The following is a 19,007-nucleotide window of genomic DNA, read 5'->3' as shown; positions in this document are numbered from 1 at the left end:
AAACATACATAACATACACACAGTGTAGATACTGTGAAGAGTAACTGGTGTTCCTTTTTCTAACAGGTACACATTTACAGCGATTTACACCTTTGAATCCCTCGTTAAAATTTTAGCTCGGGGGTTCTGTATAGGAAAGTTCACATTTCTAAGAGATCCCTGGAATTGGCTGGATTTCTCTGTCGTTGTCATGGCGTAAGTACAGGGCTTTTTCATTATTTTTGTAGTTTTTGTCACACATCTGGAATTGACTCGCCAAAGAAAAAAATAATCAGGCTTTTATAAACAGAGACATTGCTTGTTGGTGTTATTTTTTGGTACTGACTGTAGCTTCATTATTACTGTTTTTGCATGGTTCTATGTTACACCTACTGTCATCTCTGTAAATTTTCTAAAATAATTATAATTGTTCTTGCAGGTATGTACCCCTGGGCAATGTTTCAGTCCTTCGGACATTCAGAGTACTAAGAGCTTTCAAAGCAGTTTCTGTCATTCCAGGTAAGCAGTTACCATTTTTGTTTTGTTCTTTTATGTTTTAATAATTATATATAATAATTAATTGGATCCCTTTTGGTGCGTGGATATTTTCCTCTCGCTTAACTGTGGACCTTTCTGTGAGCTACACAAGAAGAGCTAATTTTGTTTGCACAGTTATTCTGTGAACTGTGCAATTTTGTTTGTCCATGGAGCAAAATGCAAAACCATGTACTGCTTTACCACTTGGATCTCTAACTAGTTTATAGTATAATTTAGCCTCCACCCACTTTTCATATGGTTAAAGAAGCCATACTATTCCATAAAGGGTGGTCTTATTAGTGTCTTATTGGTGAAGGCATGTCTTCCATTTTACTGTTTTCTGGCTTATAGACACATTCAATCTCGAGTTAGAAAATACATGTTAATAAATGATAAGTTGGCTTACATGACTTAGGATGCATGTCATCTTATGACTGGTTCTATAGATGGCAATAAAAAAGACAAAGAGTGCTCTCATTCTAAGTCCATGAATGCTCAAATGAAATCAAAGGAGCTTGCAAAGAAAAGCGTCTGGACTTCTTTAAGTTGCTTGAAGACGTTTCACCTCTCATCCGAGAAGCTTCTTCAGTTCTAAGGTCAAATGGTGGAGAGTCCCAGATATAAACCTAGTGGGAGTTTCCCCCCACAGAGGGACAAAAGGACCCCCTGATGATCCTCTAATCGCCTGAGCCAAGGTGTGAAACTGGGTGTGGGTCCCAATCAGCCAGAGTTTCGGGTGAGCTCATTGTGAAACCTGGCCCCACCTTATCATGTGAATTCCTGAGGTCAGATGTCCCAGTGGGCATTAAGGCATCTGGGAAGGGATCTCAAAACTGGATTATAGATGGCAGAGAGTTGGTGTCTTAACAATGTGGTGTATGCTGTACAGTGCAGCGAGGAATGCCCAGACCTCTACATTGGAGAGACCAAACAGCCACTTCACAAGCGCATGGCACAACACAGAAGAGCCACCTCCACAGGACAAGACTCAGCAGTCCATCTGCATCTTAAGGATAAAGGACACTCTTTCGAGGATGCCAATGTTCACATTTTGGACAGAGAGGACAGATGGTTTGAAAGAGGAGTGAAAGAAGCCATCTATGTCCACTGTGAGCGACCATCTTTGAATAGAGGCGGGGGTTTACGACACCAACTCTCTGCCATCTATAATCCAGTTTTGAGTTCCCTTCCCAGACGCCTTAACGCCCACTCACATCCTGGGCCATCTGACCTCAGGAATTCGCATGATAAGTTGGGGCCAGGTTTCACAATGAGCTCACCCGAAACTCTGGCTGATTGGGACCCACGCCCAGTTTCACACCTTGGCTCAGGCGATTAGAGGATCATCAGGGGGTCCTTTTGTCCCTCTGTGGGGGGTTACTCCCACTAGGTTTATATCTGGGACTCTCCACCATTTGACCTTAGAACTGAAGAAGCTTCTCGGATGAGAGGTGAAACGTCTTCAAGCAACTTAAAGAAGTCGAGACGCTTTTCTTTGCAAGCTCCTTTGACTACGATGACCTGGATGACTGAGAACCTTCACAGACCTATAGCTCAAATGAAATATGCTATAAATACAGCTACAAAGCCTTCTAAAATTTCCAAAAATGGATTGAATAATGGCGGCACCATTGAACAAGGAAAAAGAATATATTGAATAAAGACGCCATTGTTGACAGTAAGTGTTTCTAAAGATAAAATCCACTGGCATCACTTTGTATTGTTTGCTTATACATGCTAATAATATTTACTGTTTCTTAACTGACTGTAATCAATTTTGTGTTTGACAGGCATAAAAGCCATCATTAGTGCATTGTTCCAGTCTGTGAAGAAACTCACTGATGTGATGAGTCTCACCGTTTTCTGCTTGAGCGTCTTTGCCCTAATAGGGTTACAACTGTTTATGGGCAATCTGAAAAATAAGTGCATACGAGAAGATTTTTCAAAAGGTCATTGGAATAACACAAATGCGACTGTGGACTTTGAAAACATGAGTGAGTATTTGATTTTCCTCTTTAATGCTTTTTTAACACTGTCACAGTACACACACACAAATATATATATATATATATATATACATATATATATTAGGGGTGCAACGATACACAAAATTCACGGTTCGGTTCGATACTTTGGTGTCACGGTTCGATATTTTTTCGATACAAAAAAATGTTCATGCATTTTTAATTTGTCATTTATTAAAATTATAAATATATATTTTAACTCAAAAGTACAGTTTTTAAATTTAACCCTAACCCTTGTGCGCGTTTTTTATTTTGACAGCGAATGCGCACCTGCGGACCACTTATGTGCAGCCCTGGTTATTTAGCTCGTCATATTGCAGCCACAGAAATTCTTTTGTCCATGAAACCATAAAGCTGCACTTTCTTTTTGCCTTATAGTCTCATTTGTCATAACTTCTCCGTTTTGTGGTAAGCTTTTCTTTGGCTGTCACTTCTTCACCCCGACCTGTCTTATTTGGCTCAGCAGAACTAAAATATATATACTGCTACTTTTACACACGGACTCACACAAGCTCAGCGATTCTCTGCGCGATCAACCTCTCACATGTTTAAGCTTGCTGCGGGAGATTTCACTTGTCATGTTTGCATAGTAAGCTAACGATTAATAAGACGATGTCAGAGGAATTGGTGCACAAATTATCATCACTCACAGATCAGTGCTGTGTTTGCAAAGTGAAAGCAAAAAAACGCGCAAATTCAAACGCGATTTCAATATGTCACATATTGACAGTGGCTCACCGATGCCAATGACATAATTACCCAGCTACATTTCTGAAAGAATGCAAAAGCATTGACATATATTTTTCCTACAATAGCCCGACGGGCAGGGAAGAGATAGATTTTTGTAGCCCGACTGGAAAGATCGCTAGCTCCAGGACGTCAGGCTAGCGATTTTGCAAGCCCTGTATCTGATTGAGGAATCACTCATCTTTGGAAAAGAGAGTTTATTACAGAGAAATGTCTCTTTCCAAAATAAAAGCTATACTATCCGCTTCTTCTGGGCTATATTCTCAGCAGCATAAGGAGAATCACGTGCTAACAGCTGTCTAAATGACTCGGCTAAAGTTTGTAGCATGCATGCTTGTTGTTTTTGTCTTTGCACTAGGATGATGTCGGCGTAAATGTGCAGTCATATTCGTTGTGTTCCCACTAGTGCTTTCAGGTTAATCTCGTTGAAATGACCTTAACGCCACAACACGGCAAATCTCCGTTAACGAGCTACCGCCGATCGCCCCGTGCATGGGGCTAGACGGCCAACACGTTAACGAGCTAACTGCGCTAACACACTAGTTCACACCAATGTAATTAAGCATTGCATGGCACATCCAACATACTGTTTTACTTTAGTCCATGACTCGCTTACCTTCAGGGTCATACGTCACATGAAAACCAAAATAATTCCAAACGCCAGATCTGAATGAGAGTGGGGGAGGTCCATCTTGCAAGGAGAGCTTAACTTCTGTCTCGCTAGCTTGCCCTGCGCTCTTCCTCCTGACTATGCTGTCTGTGTTGAGCGCTCAGTGGATCTGCGCTCGACAGTGCAGCCTAGGCGGAGTAGTCGAACGCAGATTCACTGAGCGCTCAACACAGACAGCATCGTCAGAAGGAAAGTTGATAAAATAAATTACAAATGTTGTATTGTTCGATACATATGCGTACCGAACCGAAAGCACTGTATCGAACGGTTCAATATCGATACGAATATCGTTGCACCCCTAATAAATAAATATATATATATATATATATATATATATATGTATGTGTGTGTGTGTGTGTGTGTGTGTGTGTGTGTGTGTGTGTGTATATATATATATATATATATATATATATATATATATATATATATATATATATATATATATATATATATGTGTGTGTGTATATATATATATATATATATATATATATATATATATATATATATATATATATAAAAACACCCAGCACGCCCCTGCGGGCGGTTCATCCTTCAAGCTCGGGTCCTCTACCAGAGGCCTGGGAGCTTGAGGGTCCTGCGCAGTATCTTAGCTGTTCCCAGGACTGCGCTCTTCTGGACAGAGATCTCCGATGTTGTTCCCGGGATCTGCTGGAGCCACTCGCCTAGCTTGGGAGTCACCGCACCTAGTGCTCCGATTACCACGGGGACCACCGTTACCTTCACCCTCCACATCCTCTCGAGCTCTTCTCTGAGCCCTTGGTATTTCTCCAGCTTCTCGTGTTCCTTCTTCCTGATATTGCTGTCATTCGGAACCGCTACATCAATCACTACGGCCGTCTTCTTCTGTTTGTCTACCACCACTATGTCCGGTTGGTTAGCCACCACCATTTTGTCTGTCTGTATCTGGAAGTCCCACAGGATCTTAGCTCGGTCATTCTCCACCACCCTTGGGGGCATCTCCCATTTTGACCTCGGGACTTCCAGGTTATACTCGGCACAGATGTTCCTGTATATATATATATATATATGTATATATATATATATATATATATATATATATATATATATATAAGAGAGAGAGAGAGTCAGTTTTAACAGGAGAAGGTGGCATGCTCCCCCCTGCCTGTTTATGTAAGAGACCATTCCACCATATGTGGGGGTATTTGTAGCTGATCAAGCGCTACGACAAAACTGGCTTACATAAGGACCGCTCCAGGAAAGAAAGACCAAGAGCTACCTCTGCTGCTGAGAGAAAATTCATCTGAGTCAAGCCTCAGAGTTGTGCTTATTTGTAGTATGCTTTCATTTCAGAGTGGAAAGAAACAATAATCTGCATATTTTTCAATAAAAAAATTGGGGTGTTCTAAAACTTTTGAGTGGTAGTGTAGTAGTGGTGGGCAAGCAGAGGAAGATAGCTGTAGTGATAAATGTAGCTATACCGAGTGAGAGCAAAATCAGGAAGAAGAAAGCTTGAGGGTCCTGATCAGTATCTTTGCTGCTTCTAGGACTGCACTCTTCCCAGCAGAGACCTTGGATGTTGTTCCTGGGATCTGCTGGAGCCACTCACCTAGCTTGGTGGTCACTGTACCAAAATAGTTTGATAGTAATAGTGATAGATGTCTTCTTAATTCAAATAAATCGTGGGCCATAGAGTAAGAATGTCAAGGTCCTGGGTCTGCAACCCGGTATTTGTGTTCAGGCTCTGAATGAATATTCTTTGATTTAGTGTTATTCATGTTTTCCTTATTTGTCTCCATGTGTTATATACTTTTCTGTAGCCTTTAGTTTCCCTTTGTGCCACATTTAGTTACTCTCATCTCCGTGTTTCATGTTCCCTCTGTTCCCCTCATCAGTCATGTCTCTATGTCCCAGTGTCAAGTCTGGGTCTTTATGAATGTCTCATGTTTCCTGTTTTATTTTGATAGTTCCTTGTCCTGTGTGCAGTGTGTTCAGTTTTGCTTCCTTCCTGTGTCTTTATGTGTGATTCCCAGCTGTGCTCTCCTCCTGTGTTAGATTCCCTTGTTACTCCCGTATGTATTTAAGCCCAGTGTTTTCCTCAGTCTGTTGTCGTGTCATACCCTCTTTGCTGTGTGTTTTCTTCGTGCTCCTGGTTTTTTCATCCTTCTTCTCCAGTTTCCAGCTTCCTAGTTTTATAGCCTCCCAGTGTTTAGTTCTTAGTTTCCGTGTTCAAGTATTGGTTTGTTTTTTGTGAGTTTATTTCATGGATTATTTTTCCCAGTAAATAAAGGTGCCATTTCGAGTTTACTTTTCCATGTACGAGTCCTGCATTTGGGACGTTCATCCTGCTTGCCACACAGCTTACCATGACAAAGAAGCCAAAACGTCCCAATAGCTTGTTGTTGGGCTGTGTATGTTAAGCTCTTAATATGTATTTCACTCTTCTCTGATTCAATAAAACATTTGCAATACAAGAATGATGCACTCTTGTTGTCTTCTACATTGCATAATTGAAACCTAAATCTACTTCTGCTGTTTTATGTATTGTTTTGGACTTCTAACAAACCATTCTTGTCATAGTCTCCCCATGAATTGCATACAATAATAAATAACTGCTATTTTCCTTCTTTCCCCATCAGGTCTTTACTATTACCTGCCTGACAACAAAAATCATCCATTACTTTGTGGCAGCAGCATTGGAGCTGGGTAAGCAAGTTGGCTCTCCAGTTATAAGAGAACTGAATAAAATACAAAATGAACACAATCCTGGTACAGCCCCAGTTTTACAAAAATGTCAGTATTGTGTATGTGTAAAAAAACAGACTGCAGTAAATTTCTAATGTAATAAAAATATATTTTATCTACAACAGAAAATAGAAAAAGTATCACTGTGTAACATCCCCTCATCTCTAACAATAATCAATAAATGTCTGGAAACTGAGAAGGCCAGCTGCTGAAATTCTGGAGAGGAATATTGTTTATAGTCTTTTTTTGTTTTGTTTTGTTTGTTTGTTTTTTCATTTTAGGATGCACAGAATGTTTTCAATAGGTGAAAGGTCTAGACTGCAAGTAGGCTGTTTCAGCTGAAATATGCAAGGCCTTCCCTGAACATCATGCCATGTGGATGGGGGCATACACTGCTCATTTTCAAATCGTAAAACATTTTCTGGATCATGTTCACAGACAGCTTCTTCTTTTTTTTATTTGTGGATGACAATGATGTCTGGGAGTGTTTGCAGTGATTTCCATGGCAGAATCATGAATGCTTTTCTTTTTTTTTTTTTTTGCAATGCCTGAAGATCATGAGTTCTAATTTACGTTGTTTTATACCTTAAACACTTTAGATTGTCTGAATCTTTTGAGGGTTACGTAATGTGGATGATAAGATATTCAAAGTCTTTCAAGTCAATTTTAAGTAGAGGAACATTTTTCTGGCCAGGCAATGAATGCAGTACAATGAATGTAATTAAATCATTGTGTTTTGTTTTTATTTACATTTTGCACATTTTTTAAAATTATTTATTTATTTTTATTTTATTATTGTCTATTTATTGTTATGTTTTGTATTTGTTGTAACTTCTGCTATCTACTAGGTAGCAGGAGGGAAATAAATCTCATTCGGGACATCACCAAATGAAAAATACAACAACAAAGATGTAGGATTGCTAGAATGCTAAATCAGCCAAAAATGGGACAACTTTCCTTTCCCAGAAATCCAGCAACTGGTCTGTTCAGCACCCAACTTTTATGGAATTAGTGTTGTTTCATGCATTCTTTCATAGTATTGCATTGACAATTCTTTCAGATCTTAACTGATCTTTTCTTGCAGGAAGTGTCCAGAGGGGTATATGTGCAAAAATGAGGGAAATAACCCAGACAATGGTTATACCAGCTTTGACACATTTGGCTGGGCCTTCCTTTCTCTTTTCAGACTGATGACACAGGATTGTTGGGAAAAGCTGTATCAGCAGGTAGGCTAAAAAGGGAAACTAAAAGACAATAAAAATGTAAAATGATTGTGTACAATTTTAGTAATGCTCATTTTGGTAAATTTTCAGTGTGTTTAACTTTTGCATTATTCAGGCTATTGGTCAGTTTTCTAATAAAATCCCTTGTTGTAATATAAAATTTTACATTTAACATTCAATTTATTTTATTTCTTTTGCTGATCACTTACCCCGTGAGAACATGTTTGGTTGGTTTTGATAAGACATTTAACCTGTAGGTTCAGATTACTCCTTCTCTCGCCATATAAAGAGGCGGGGCTTGCTGTGTTTGCAGGAAAAGCATTCATCCACCACCATATTTTCTTTAAAGATAATATTTAGAGGTTTCTGTATGACACTCTCACTTTTAGCACTTCTTACAATTAAGTAGCAAAATTGAGACTATTAACAAGCTCTCTAATGACAGTATTTCTCAGTCATGATATGAAACATAGGTTGACACAAAAGCTTTATACTAGCATGGTGGATGGATTTTATGAGAATGGCCTAGTGTGTCACTGTAAATAATTGTAATTGTCACTATAACTAACTGTATTTATTTAATAAGTTTTATATTTTGCTAAATTTCTTGTAGGTTTGTTACTCTTGAATATACTTCAGGTTAATATGGTTAATATAATTTTGGTAAATCGCAGCAAAAATTTCTGGCACAACTTCACCTACTTCCAAGGTGCATGGAGAGGATGAAAGAATTCACAATGCAGGAACTCCAGCAACACTTGAGGGAAGATGAACAACTTTAATAATTGACCAACGCGTTTCAGCTTGTGGCCTTCATCAGGGTCATAGTAAAACAAAAACAGAAAAAATTTCAAATTAACCAGTCAAAACTTCATAGATAGATCAGCTGACGTATTGGTTATTTGGTTAATTCGCACCCAAGTAAATACTGGACTAGATCATTAATGATGAGGAGGGGGGGAAGTGACAAAACCCCCACCTGTCTGAAAATAACACATGCATGAAATGCATAAGAAGGATACTATAAATATACACAAAAAAGGGGGGGGGGCAGTATTTAATTATAAAAGCATATTTGAATTAAAAAACAAGATTACATCATCACATGGGGACACATTTGTTAAAAGGTCCTCATTTATGTCTCTAAAATGCTAAAATCTCTAAAATGTAGGCTTAAAATATAGACTTAAGATGAGATGTCTAGAACACTACTCCTACTCCAGCCAAAGAAGGCTTGGAACCAAGCTCAACTGGGTTTTTTATTCATTGTTATTTGTTCTAGGAAATTAAGCTCAAACATTATCTTGATCCATGCCCAATAAGTCAGGTAAGGAGATCCCAAAAGTGTTGCTTCTGTTCATCAGGATGTAGTGTTTTTAGTGGGAGAAACGTTTCACCAGTCATCATCAGTTTTGGTCAAGTTACTTGACAACAGTAATTAGTTACTAATTACTTATCCAAGAAAGTAATGTTGTTACTTTACTGATTACTTATTTTCAAAAGTAATTACTTACTTTAATACTTAGTTACTTAAAAAAAACATGATACACAACCTGATCACGTATTAATGCAATAGACCTTTCAGGCCAATTCAATTTTTTCTGCATAATCCATCATATAAAATTGAAAAAAAAGTATTTTTTTAAAAGTTGTTTAATTAGTTTTAATCTTTTAATTTTATGCACATTGCATCAAGCAAAAGTTAAATTATATGCAACAGTCTTTGACTTGAAGAAATTTCTTTAACATTTAAACCTATTTTGTGCATATTCCAGAATATAAAATACATTAATTCTTTGTGTTTATACTCACTCTTTCAAATAGATGCAAGTAAAGCACAGCAAAAAATAAATGAAATCAAAGATTCCACAGCACAAAGTCCTGTCATTCTGAAATTTATTTTCACCTGTTTACCTGAGGTGGGGCCGGTGGAAGTTTGCCCGGTGCCGCAGCGGTCATGTCACTGGGGGGATCCCACATTCCCATGGCAGCATGCGAGGTGTTTGCTGAGATTTGAAGAATCAGAGTAACTTTTTTGGGAGCTCAAAAATTTGTGTCATCTTCTTTTGTATAATTAGATTTTTGGCCTTTTCGGGCTTTATTGACAGATACAGTGAAGAAATGACAGGAGAGCAGAGGGAGAGAGATGAAGACATGTGGCAAAGACCTGCGGGTCAGATTCGAACCCAAGCTGGCCCAAGCCGCTCTCAGCCATATGGTCACCTGCTGAAAGCACTGAGCTAGCTAGCTAGCTTTTTCTGGTCTTGCCTTTGTCTTGTCATCAGCGTCTCCTTTTGTAGTCTGTCTAGTCTCCATGTTTTTGTTATCCTTTGCTATGTTCCTGTGTCTGTCTGGTCTCTCTGTGTTCTATTTGGTCTCATTCTATTTGCATTCATTCATTCATTTCCTGATTTATTTAGTGTCCTTCTTCAAGTATATTATGTTCAATTTCGCTTCCCCTCTGTCTCGTCAGTTAGATTCTGTTCAGCCTAGTTCCTTGTTATTTCCCATCTCTCTGATTACCTGCTGTGTGCAGACTCCCCTTTGAGGGACAGTGTAACAATAACCAAACTGTGTGCATCCCTCTTCCATTTCAGTTTCTGCTGGTCAGATTATGTGCTCTGAATTTAAGTTCTTATTGTAATAAGACTTTGGCAACGAAGCTGTTCGAGGTTTACACATTGTTTTCAGAGTCTTGCATTTTGGGTCTAATTCCTGCCTGCCACACATCTGAGACTTGATGATTACTTTATAAAAAATGAAAGTGACAAATTTACAGGCACCTCAAATTTGAGAGCTTCTAAAATAGAAAGTATTCACTGTGAAAGGGTAGAATTTTATAGCCACATATGCCAAGTATCAATACTGTATTTTAAGTAACTGTAAAAACACCAAATTCTTGTTTGTTTTTCCAGACTTTGCGGACATCTGGGAAGCCATATGTGATCTTTTTTATGCTTGTAATATTCCTTGGTTCCTTCTACTTGATCAACCTGATCCTGGGTGTTGTAGCTATGGCCTATGACGAGGAGAACCAGATTGTCAAAAAGGAAGCTCAGGAGAAGGAGGAGGAGTTTCAGGCCATGCTTGAACAGCTGAGAGAGCAATATAAGGAAGCTCAGGTACACTGACTAACTCCTTTATTTTTCCCAAGATATAATTTGGCAAGTAGCCTTCAGTAATAGTAATAAATCATACAGCAATAGTACATTCATGTAGTTGTAGAAAGCATGAAAGTATATTAAGTAATCGAAAGTATTCAGAATATGCTACTCTCATTTAGAAACATAACGGAATACGTTACAAAATTCGTTTTGGGGCATGTATTCTGTAATCTGTAGTGGAATAAAAGTAACCTTCCCAACACCGTTTAACACAAAGCCCGGGCTGACCCAGGACCATTGCTCACGCTGCACAGCATAAAGGCCCTTTCGTTTGGATGCAACATGCGCTGCACTCACCGCTAACTAAGAGCAAAGGATCCAAATTTGTTGCGCTGGCTGCTACGCTCTGCTTGCATGTCGTTTTCTTACAGCCACTCCACATGTACTAGCCTGGTCCTGGTCGTTTCAAAAAATGTATCTCTCTGACTTTATATCCTCTACGAGAGTTTGTGTTGTATTATGTTCAAATGTTTAATAAAAGCATAGATCGCTCGGAGGTAAACAATCCCGTTACGAGAGAGACAGAGAGGGAGAGAGGGGGAGGGAGCAATACACACACGCACACACAATAACACACATGGAGGCAGCCTGGCGAGGGCTGTCGGATCATGACAGTACCCCTCCTTTAACGGGAGCCTCCCGGCGACTGACCAAACTTGTCCGGGTGCTGCCTGCGGAATTCATATCGTCATCGAGAATAGCGGATTGCGGCACCCAGCAACGCTGTTCCAGACCATACCCCTCCCAGTCCATCAAATATTGGAAGCCCCTACCGCGCCGCCTAGCGTCCATAATCCGGGCAGGTGGTGGGGAACCAGCAGGTGGGCACAACGGGCTGGTCTGGACTGGTTTCACCTGAGAAACATGAAACGCATTATGAATCCGCATATTGTGGGGCAGAGACAACTTCAACGTCACAAGATTGAGGACCGAATGAACGGGGAAAGGCCCAATGAAGCGGGGACCCAGCTTTTTGGACTCAGTCCGAAGGGGAATGTACCTGGTTGAGAGCCATACCTTCTGGCCAACCTGGTAAGCGGGTGCCGGGGTGCGGCGACGGTCTGCCAAGCTCTTGTTCCGTTCCGCCATCCTCCAAGGGTGGAGAGCTAGGAACTTTGTTCTGAGCACAGATGGTACATGCAGCGACATACTCCTGGACGTCTTTCGCCAGAGCAGACCACCAGAACAAGAGTCTTAAGAACTTGATGGTACGTTTCTTACCCGGGTGGCAGGAGAACTTAGCTGTGTGTGCCCAATGAATGACCTTGCCACGGACAGCCGTGGGAACATACTGTCAGCCCACTGGGGTGAACCGGGATCAGGTTCCAGTTGCAGAGCCTCCCTGATCAACTTCTCAATCTCCCACGTCACCGCACCCACCACACAGCTGGCCGGGATGATAGTCCTCTCCTCCTCCTCCCCACTGGGAGCAAACTGGCGCGAGAGGGCATCTGGCTTTGTGTTACGTGACCCTGGCTTGTAAGTGATGACAAGATCAAAGTGAGTAAAAAACAAGGCCCACCTGGCTTGCCGGGCATTGAGGCGTTTGGCTGTCTGCAGGTACGACAGATTCTTGTTGTCCATCCAGACCAGCACCAGATGCACACTCCCCTCCAGCCAGTGGTGCCATTCTTCCAAGGCCAACTTGATCGCCAGCAGCTCCCTATCCCCGACATCATAATTACGCTCTGCCTGGGAAAGACGACGGGAGAAGAAGGCACAGGGATGAAGTTTACCTTCTGCTCGTTGGGAAAGGACTGCTCCCACAACAGAATCCGACGCGTCCACTTCCACAGTGAAGGGTCAAGATAAATCTGCTTGAATGAGAATGGGGGTTAACGAGAATAACAGTTTCAGTTGCACAAAAGTCTGTTGGGCCTGGGGTGACCACACAAACTGCTGTTTAGGAGACGTGAGAGTAGTCAACGGCAACACCACAGTACTCAAGTTACAAATGAACTTACGGTAGAAGTTAGCAAAGCCCAAGAATTTCTGGAGTGCCTTCCGGGTCTTAGGCTCCAGCCACTCCACCACTGCCTTGACCTTAGCAGGATCTGCTCTCAACTGTCCCCGGTCAATCACAAACCCCAGAAAAGACACTGTTGGGACTTGAAATTCACATTTCTCACCTTTGACGAACAGGTGATTCTCCAAAAGCCGTTGAAGAAGCAGTCGGACGTGTTCAACATGCTTCTTACAAGTCTTGGAAAAAATGAGAATATAATCCAAGTACACAAAAGCAAAGTGGTTAATGAAATCCCAAAGCACGTCATTCACCATAGCCTGAAACACTGCTGGAGCATTGATTAGACCAAAAAGCATGACCAAATATTCGAAATGGCCCAAGTGCGTGTTGAATGCGGTCTTCCACTCGTCCCCTTCTCGAATACGAACCAAATAATAGGCATTGCGAAGGTCCAGCTTAGTAAAAATGGTGCCTCCCTGGAGCAACTCGAATGCGGATGCTAGCAGAGGGAGAGGATATTTGTTCTTGATGGTTATTTTGTTGAGACCACGGAAGTCAATGCAGGGGCAAAGGGATTTGTCTTTCTTTTCGACGAAAAAGAATCCTGCCCCAAGCGGGGAAGTGGACGGTCGAATTATGCCTGCCGAGAGTGAGTCCGTAATATAGCGCTCCATGGAGTGGCGCTAAGGCTTGGACAGGCTGTACCGGCAGCTGGTGGGCAGTGTAGCTCCTGGAAGCAAATCAATGCCACAATCATAAGGTCGGTGAGGCGGAAGCGACAAGGCCAAACTCTTGCTGAACACTTTAGCTAGACCATGATACTCAGCCAGAACAACAGAGAGATGAGGAGCACAGACAGAGTCCTTCGCCGTTGTCGGCGTCAGATTGGGAACAGCTGACCGTAAGCACTGCTTGAGACACCACTCACTTCATCCCCCCACACTACCCTGGGCCCAATCTATCTGAGGGTTATGACGTTGAAGTCACGGGTAACCTAACACCAATGGAGTATCAGGCGCCTTAAACAGAAACAAACTTATCTTTTCAACAAGATTACCAGAAAGAACCAGCGTGATTTCATGAGTGCGATGCATGACTTTGGCCAGCACTTCCCCATTGAGGGCAGACACATGTAAAGGAACATGCAGGGAAACAAGCGGGACCCCCAATTTCCTGGCTAAAGTTTCATCCATAAAGCTTTGTTCCGCCCCTAAATCCACTAGTGCATTACAGGAATGAGTTATGGACCGAAAGATAAGTTTGGTGGGGCAGCTGAGGTGGGGTAACACATCTCCGGTCGCACCCATTAGTAACCCCGCCGCTACTGACGGGCCGAATCTTTCAGCCGGGATGGGCAAGAGTCTGCAAAGTGCCCCTTCTTTCCGCATGCAAAGCACTCACCCATCTGGCGTTTCTTCCTCCACCCCGGCTTGCTGAATCTAGCTCGCCCTAGCTGCATTGGCTCCTCCTCCGTCTCCTCAAGCTCATGCTACCCTTCTCCTCCCCCATCGGAAGAAGCGCTCAGCCAACCACCTGGGCTTCCTATTGCCCTGCGGGCTTCCTCAGACCGCCCTCCGTATTCTCGCATGTGGTCATCAAGGCTGACACACATATTAATCAAAGCATCCAAAGATTTGGGTAATTCTTTGGTGGCCAACTCAAGTCTGAGTCCTTCATTGAGGCTATTGAGAAATGCCCCCGAAGTGCTTTTTCTTCCCAGCCAGTCTCCACAGCCAAGATCCAAAAATCCACAGAGAAATCCGCCACACTCTTTTTGCCCTGTTTTAATGAAAACAAACGGTGAGCAGCTGCATCCGGATTAGAACCTTTATCAAAAACACAGCGGAATTTGGTCCGAAAGTCAGGATAAGAAACATTGGGGTTGGAACACAGCACTGCCTGAGCCCACTTCAGTGCTCTCCCAGTCATGAGTTGTACCATAAGAGCAATTTTGGCACCGTCGGTAGCATAGGCTTGAGTCTGTTGGCGAAAACTCAAGTCGCACTGGGTTAAGAAGCCTCTGCACTTATCTAAATCCCCTGAAAATTTTTCAGGCACAGGTAAGGTGTGCTCACGCATGGGTGGAGGTGGAGAAGGAGGAGGAGGGCAGGCGGCTGCCACGATTAAGGGGGGTAACTGAGGCACTGAGATACCAAAGCAGTTTAAAACTAGCTACTGGTAGATAGAAAATACCTTTCTGTGCCTTGCTCATGTTTTGAGCCATGTGCCTGTTCATCTTAGCCACTATGATGAACAGGAGCCTGACAGGAGCTTCCATACAGTACTAAGGCAGGTTACTGGCTGGTAGTTGATGGGACTGTTCCCATCTGGGGGTCCATGGGGGTCAGAACTGTCCAGCCTTCAGTTATCCATTCTGGGTGTCTGCCTGTGACTAGTAGCTGGTTCATTTGTGTTGGAAGATGTTCATGGTGTGCAGTCAGATTCTTCAGCCAGTAGATGTGAATCATGTCAGGGCCTGGTGCTATCCAATTCTTCATACTAAAGAATCTTTCTTGTCTGCAACTGTGACGCTTAGTGACTAGCGGCTCTCAGAGCAGACCACTTCGAGCTGTATGTTTGACAGGACGTGTGGCAGCAAGAAAGCCATTGCTAAGACATCAGAATAAGACAAAGAGGCTTGCCTGGGCCATGACATTGGACTACTGAAGGATGGAAAAAGGTATTATGGACTGAGGAATCACAATTTGAAATCTCAGATTCATCACACAGAATCATTGTATGCCATCGAGTAGGCGAAAGGATGATTCCACAGTATGTGGCATCAACTGTCAAAAATGGAGGAATAACTGCGAAGGTCTGGGCTGTTTTCCTGAATCCAGGGCCAGTGACTTGTACAGAGTGAGAGGCACCCTGAACCAAAACGGCTACCACAGCACTCTGCAGCGCCATTCAATACCCTCTGATATGCGCCTAAGTGTGAATTATACAATTATGCAAATCCAAGTTATGCCAGAAATACCGAACAAAACGATAAGCTTGAAAACATGCAGTGGCCACCACAGTCTCCAGCCTTGAAACCCATCGAGCTGGTTTGGGAAGAACTAGACACAAGAGTGAAAGCAAAGCAACCTACAAGTGCTGAATATTTATATATTATGTAATATATATGTTATATGTATATATATATATTAGGGGTGCAACAATACACAAAATTCACGGTTCGGTTCGATACTTTGGTGTCACGGTTCTATATTTTTTCGATACAAAAAAATGTTCATGCCTTTTTAATTTGTCATTTATTAAAATTATAAATATATATTTTAACTCAAACGTACAGTTTTTACATTTAATGTTGCTGAAACAACAAAGTAATAAAAAAAATAAATCTATCTGATCGAGAAATCACTCATCTTTGGAAAAGAGTTTATTACAGAGAAATGTCTCTTTCCAAAATAAAAGCTATACTATAAGCTTCTTCTGGGCTATATTCTCAGCAGCATATTAAACATATCAGGTCCCCATAAGGAGAATCATGTGCTAACGGCTGTCTAAATGACTCGGGTAAAGTTTGTAGCATGCGTGCTTGTTGTTTTTGTCTGCTTCCACTTGTCTTTGCACTAGGATGCTGTCGGAGTAAATGTGCAGTCATATTCGTTGTGTTCCCACTATTGCTGTCAGCGTTAATCTCGTTGAAATGACGTTAAAGCCACAACACTGCAAATCTCCGTTAACGAGCTACCGCGGATCGCCCCGTGCATGGGGCTGGACGGCGTCAACACGTTAATGAGCTAACTGCGCTAACACACTAGTTCCCACCCATGTAACTGAGCATTGTGTGGCACATCCAACATACTGTTTTACTTTAGTCCATGACACGCTTACCTTCAGGGTCATATGTCACATGAACACCAAAATAGTTCCAAACGCCACATCTGAATGAGGGTGGGGGAGGTTCAATTTGCCATGTTGCAAGGAGAGCTTAACTTCTGTCTCGCTAGCTTGCCCTGCGCTCAGTGAATCTGCGTTCGACTACTCCGCCTAGGCTGCACTGTCGAACGCAGATCCACTGAGCGCTCAACACAGACAGCATCGTCAGAAGGAAAGTTTAAAGAAAGATAAAATAAATTAAAAATTTTGTATTGTTCGATACATATGCGTACCGAATCGAAAGCACTGTATCGAACGGTTCAATATCGATACGAGTATCGTTGCGCACCCCCCCCCGTGTACTATCATTGTCTTATCTTCCCACTTCTAGGCAGCAATAGCTGCTGCTGAAGAAGGAGCTACCGAGACCAGTGATAAAGTTGGTGGCAAAGAGAGTTTCTCTAAGACCTTCAAGATGAGCTCCAAAAGGGCAAAGGAGAGACGCAGCAGGCGAAAACAAAGAAAGGAAGAAGAGAAAGTGGCTGAGAGTAAGCCTCCTAAATCTGAGTCAAAAGACAATATACAGACGGCTTGCAGGAGGTCATCTACACATCAGGTAATTTCCTATGTGGTATGATGTGATATGAAAGTGTTATATAAGTGATCTTTTCAGTTCTAAAGTCCCTTTCACTTCTTCATTGGTTACTTTATTGCACTTTGTTACTGGTATTCATTACTGCATCTTCACTACATGCATTGTAAATTACAATATGACCTAATACCAAAAAGTTTGGACACCATTTAAAATGTAAATAAAAATAGAATTCAATGAATGTAAATCTCATGAACCAATATTTTTAGTCACAAAAGAAAACAGAAAACATACCAGATGGTTAAACAGAGATATTTTACAATGACTTTGACACTTTAATGTTGAAAATTAGGAATTTCCTGTTTCATCTACTGTCAGGTTTATTGTCTGGAAGCATTGTTACAACAAAAAAGTAAATTACCAAACACAAATTCCCTTACTCTGTGATGAGTTTTTAATCAGAAAGCCTTTATAACCCTTGTCAACAAGAAGATTCTCTGGCTTTTGTCACCTCTTGCTGGGCTCCTGACAGGCAGGAAAAGCAATTGGATTGATAATCTGACTATCCAGTTCTGAATTATGTGTAGCCATTTGAGATAACTTTTAAATTTTTTTCTCATTGCCCTTATCATCTTCTTTGTTTATGAAAATTTTTAAGTTTTTTTATAATTGTATATGCCATCATCAGCATGTTCATCCAATAATTCATCACAATGATCATCATCACCACCTGCAGCATATTAATAATTTCCATGGTGAAGCCTAGGATGTGGGCTAATAATAGCAGCAGTTTTGAGGACAAACTGAGTCGGAGGGGCTAGTCACCAAAATGAAGAAAATGATATTTTCAATCAACTTTCATAGTGGACTGAGCAAATACAAGTTGTACGAGAAAAATAAGTAGTCAGTCTAATTGAAGTAGAATATAATTCTTGAGTTGCCTGATGGTACTCTAATTATAAGTTAATAATAAATAAATAAATTATTATAAATAATGAATAAATAATTTTCTTTAAATATCTAAATATTTTTCATTACAGCAACCTGGGTGATTCCATCTAATATTTTAAAACACTCTTTCTTAACCCTTTAAGACCTACCATAGGACGAACTCCGCCAGAGCTGATATTATATTTTACATGCTGTAGTGCAATTTTTGGGAGCATTTCAAGTTGCTATACATCAATACAATCATTATAGTCCAAATTCTTATAATATGTATGCATTAAGTGCATAGTAATTACATAAATTGCAAAAAAGTGCAATAAACTACAAAAAAATTGAAAATCATTTTTGTTTTTTTAACATATATTTCTAGTTAGAGAAATTTAAGAGGTTTATCCCTCAAAACTGTAAATACAAAAAAGTTGCACAAACTAGTTTCCCACCAAAGGAAATTTATTTTGAGTGTTTTCATAGTTTTATTTTTGAGATACACCAATTTTCATATACTACAGGAAAAACGAAAAAATATATTATAGTGCAAATTTGCAAAATAACAGCATATGCATCAAAATAAACTATTTCCAGCAGTGAAATATGAGTCCTAAGCA

The 19,007-nt window shown here is 41.0% G+C and overlaps 1 protein-coding gene across 1 annotated transcript in view; it reads left to right on the top strand.

Annotated features, from left to right (window-relative positions):
• The window catches only part of LOC113008443 (sodium channel protein type 2 subunit alpha-like), a 33,106-nt gene that overhangs the window by 97 nt on the left and 14,002 nt on the right, over positions 1-19,007 (top strand). The window contains exons 2-8 of the mRNA XM_080291105.1: positions 67-195; positions 419-498; positions 2,307-2,510; positions 6,576-6,642; positions 7,766-7,907; positions 10,820-11,026; positions 17,254-17,478. Coding sequence (XP_080147231.1) covers positions 67-195; positions 419-498; positions 2,307-2,510; positions 6,576-6,642; positions 7,766-7,907; positions 10,820-11,026; positions 17,254-17,478 — 1,054 coding nt within the window. The remainder of the gene's footprint in view (positions 1-66; positions 196-418; positions 499-2,306; positions 2,511-6,575; positions 6,643-7,765; positions 7,908-10,819; positions 11,027-17,253; positions 17,479-19,007) is intronic.

The sequence above is a fragment of the Astatotilapia calliptera genome, chromosome 16 (assembly GCF_964374335.1).
Source record: "Astatotilapia calliptera chromosome 16, fAstCal68.1, whole genome shotgun sequence".
NCBI classification, from domain to species: domain Eukaryota; kingdom Metazoa; phylum Chordata; class Actinopteri; order Cichliformes; family Cichlidae; genus Astatotilapia; species Astatotilapia calliptera.
Note: the sequence above shows the minus strand (reverse complement) of the source record. Positions and strands in the feature narration are given on the sequence as shown.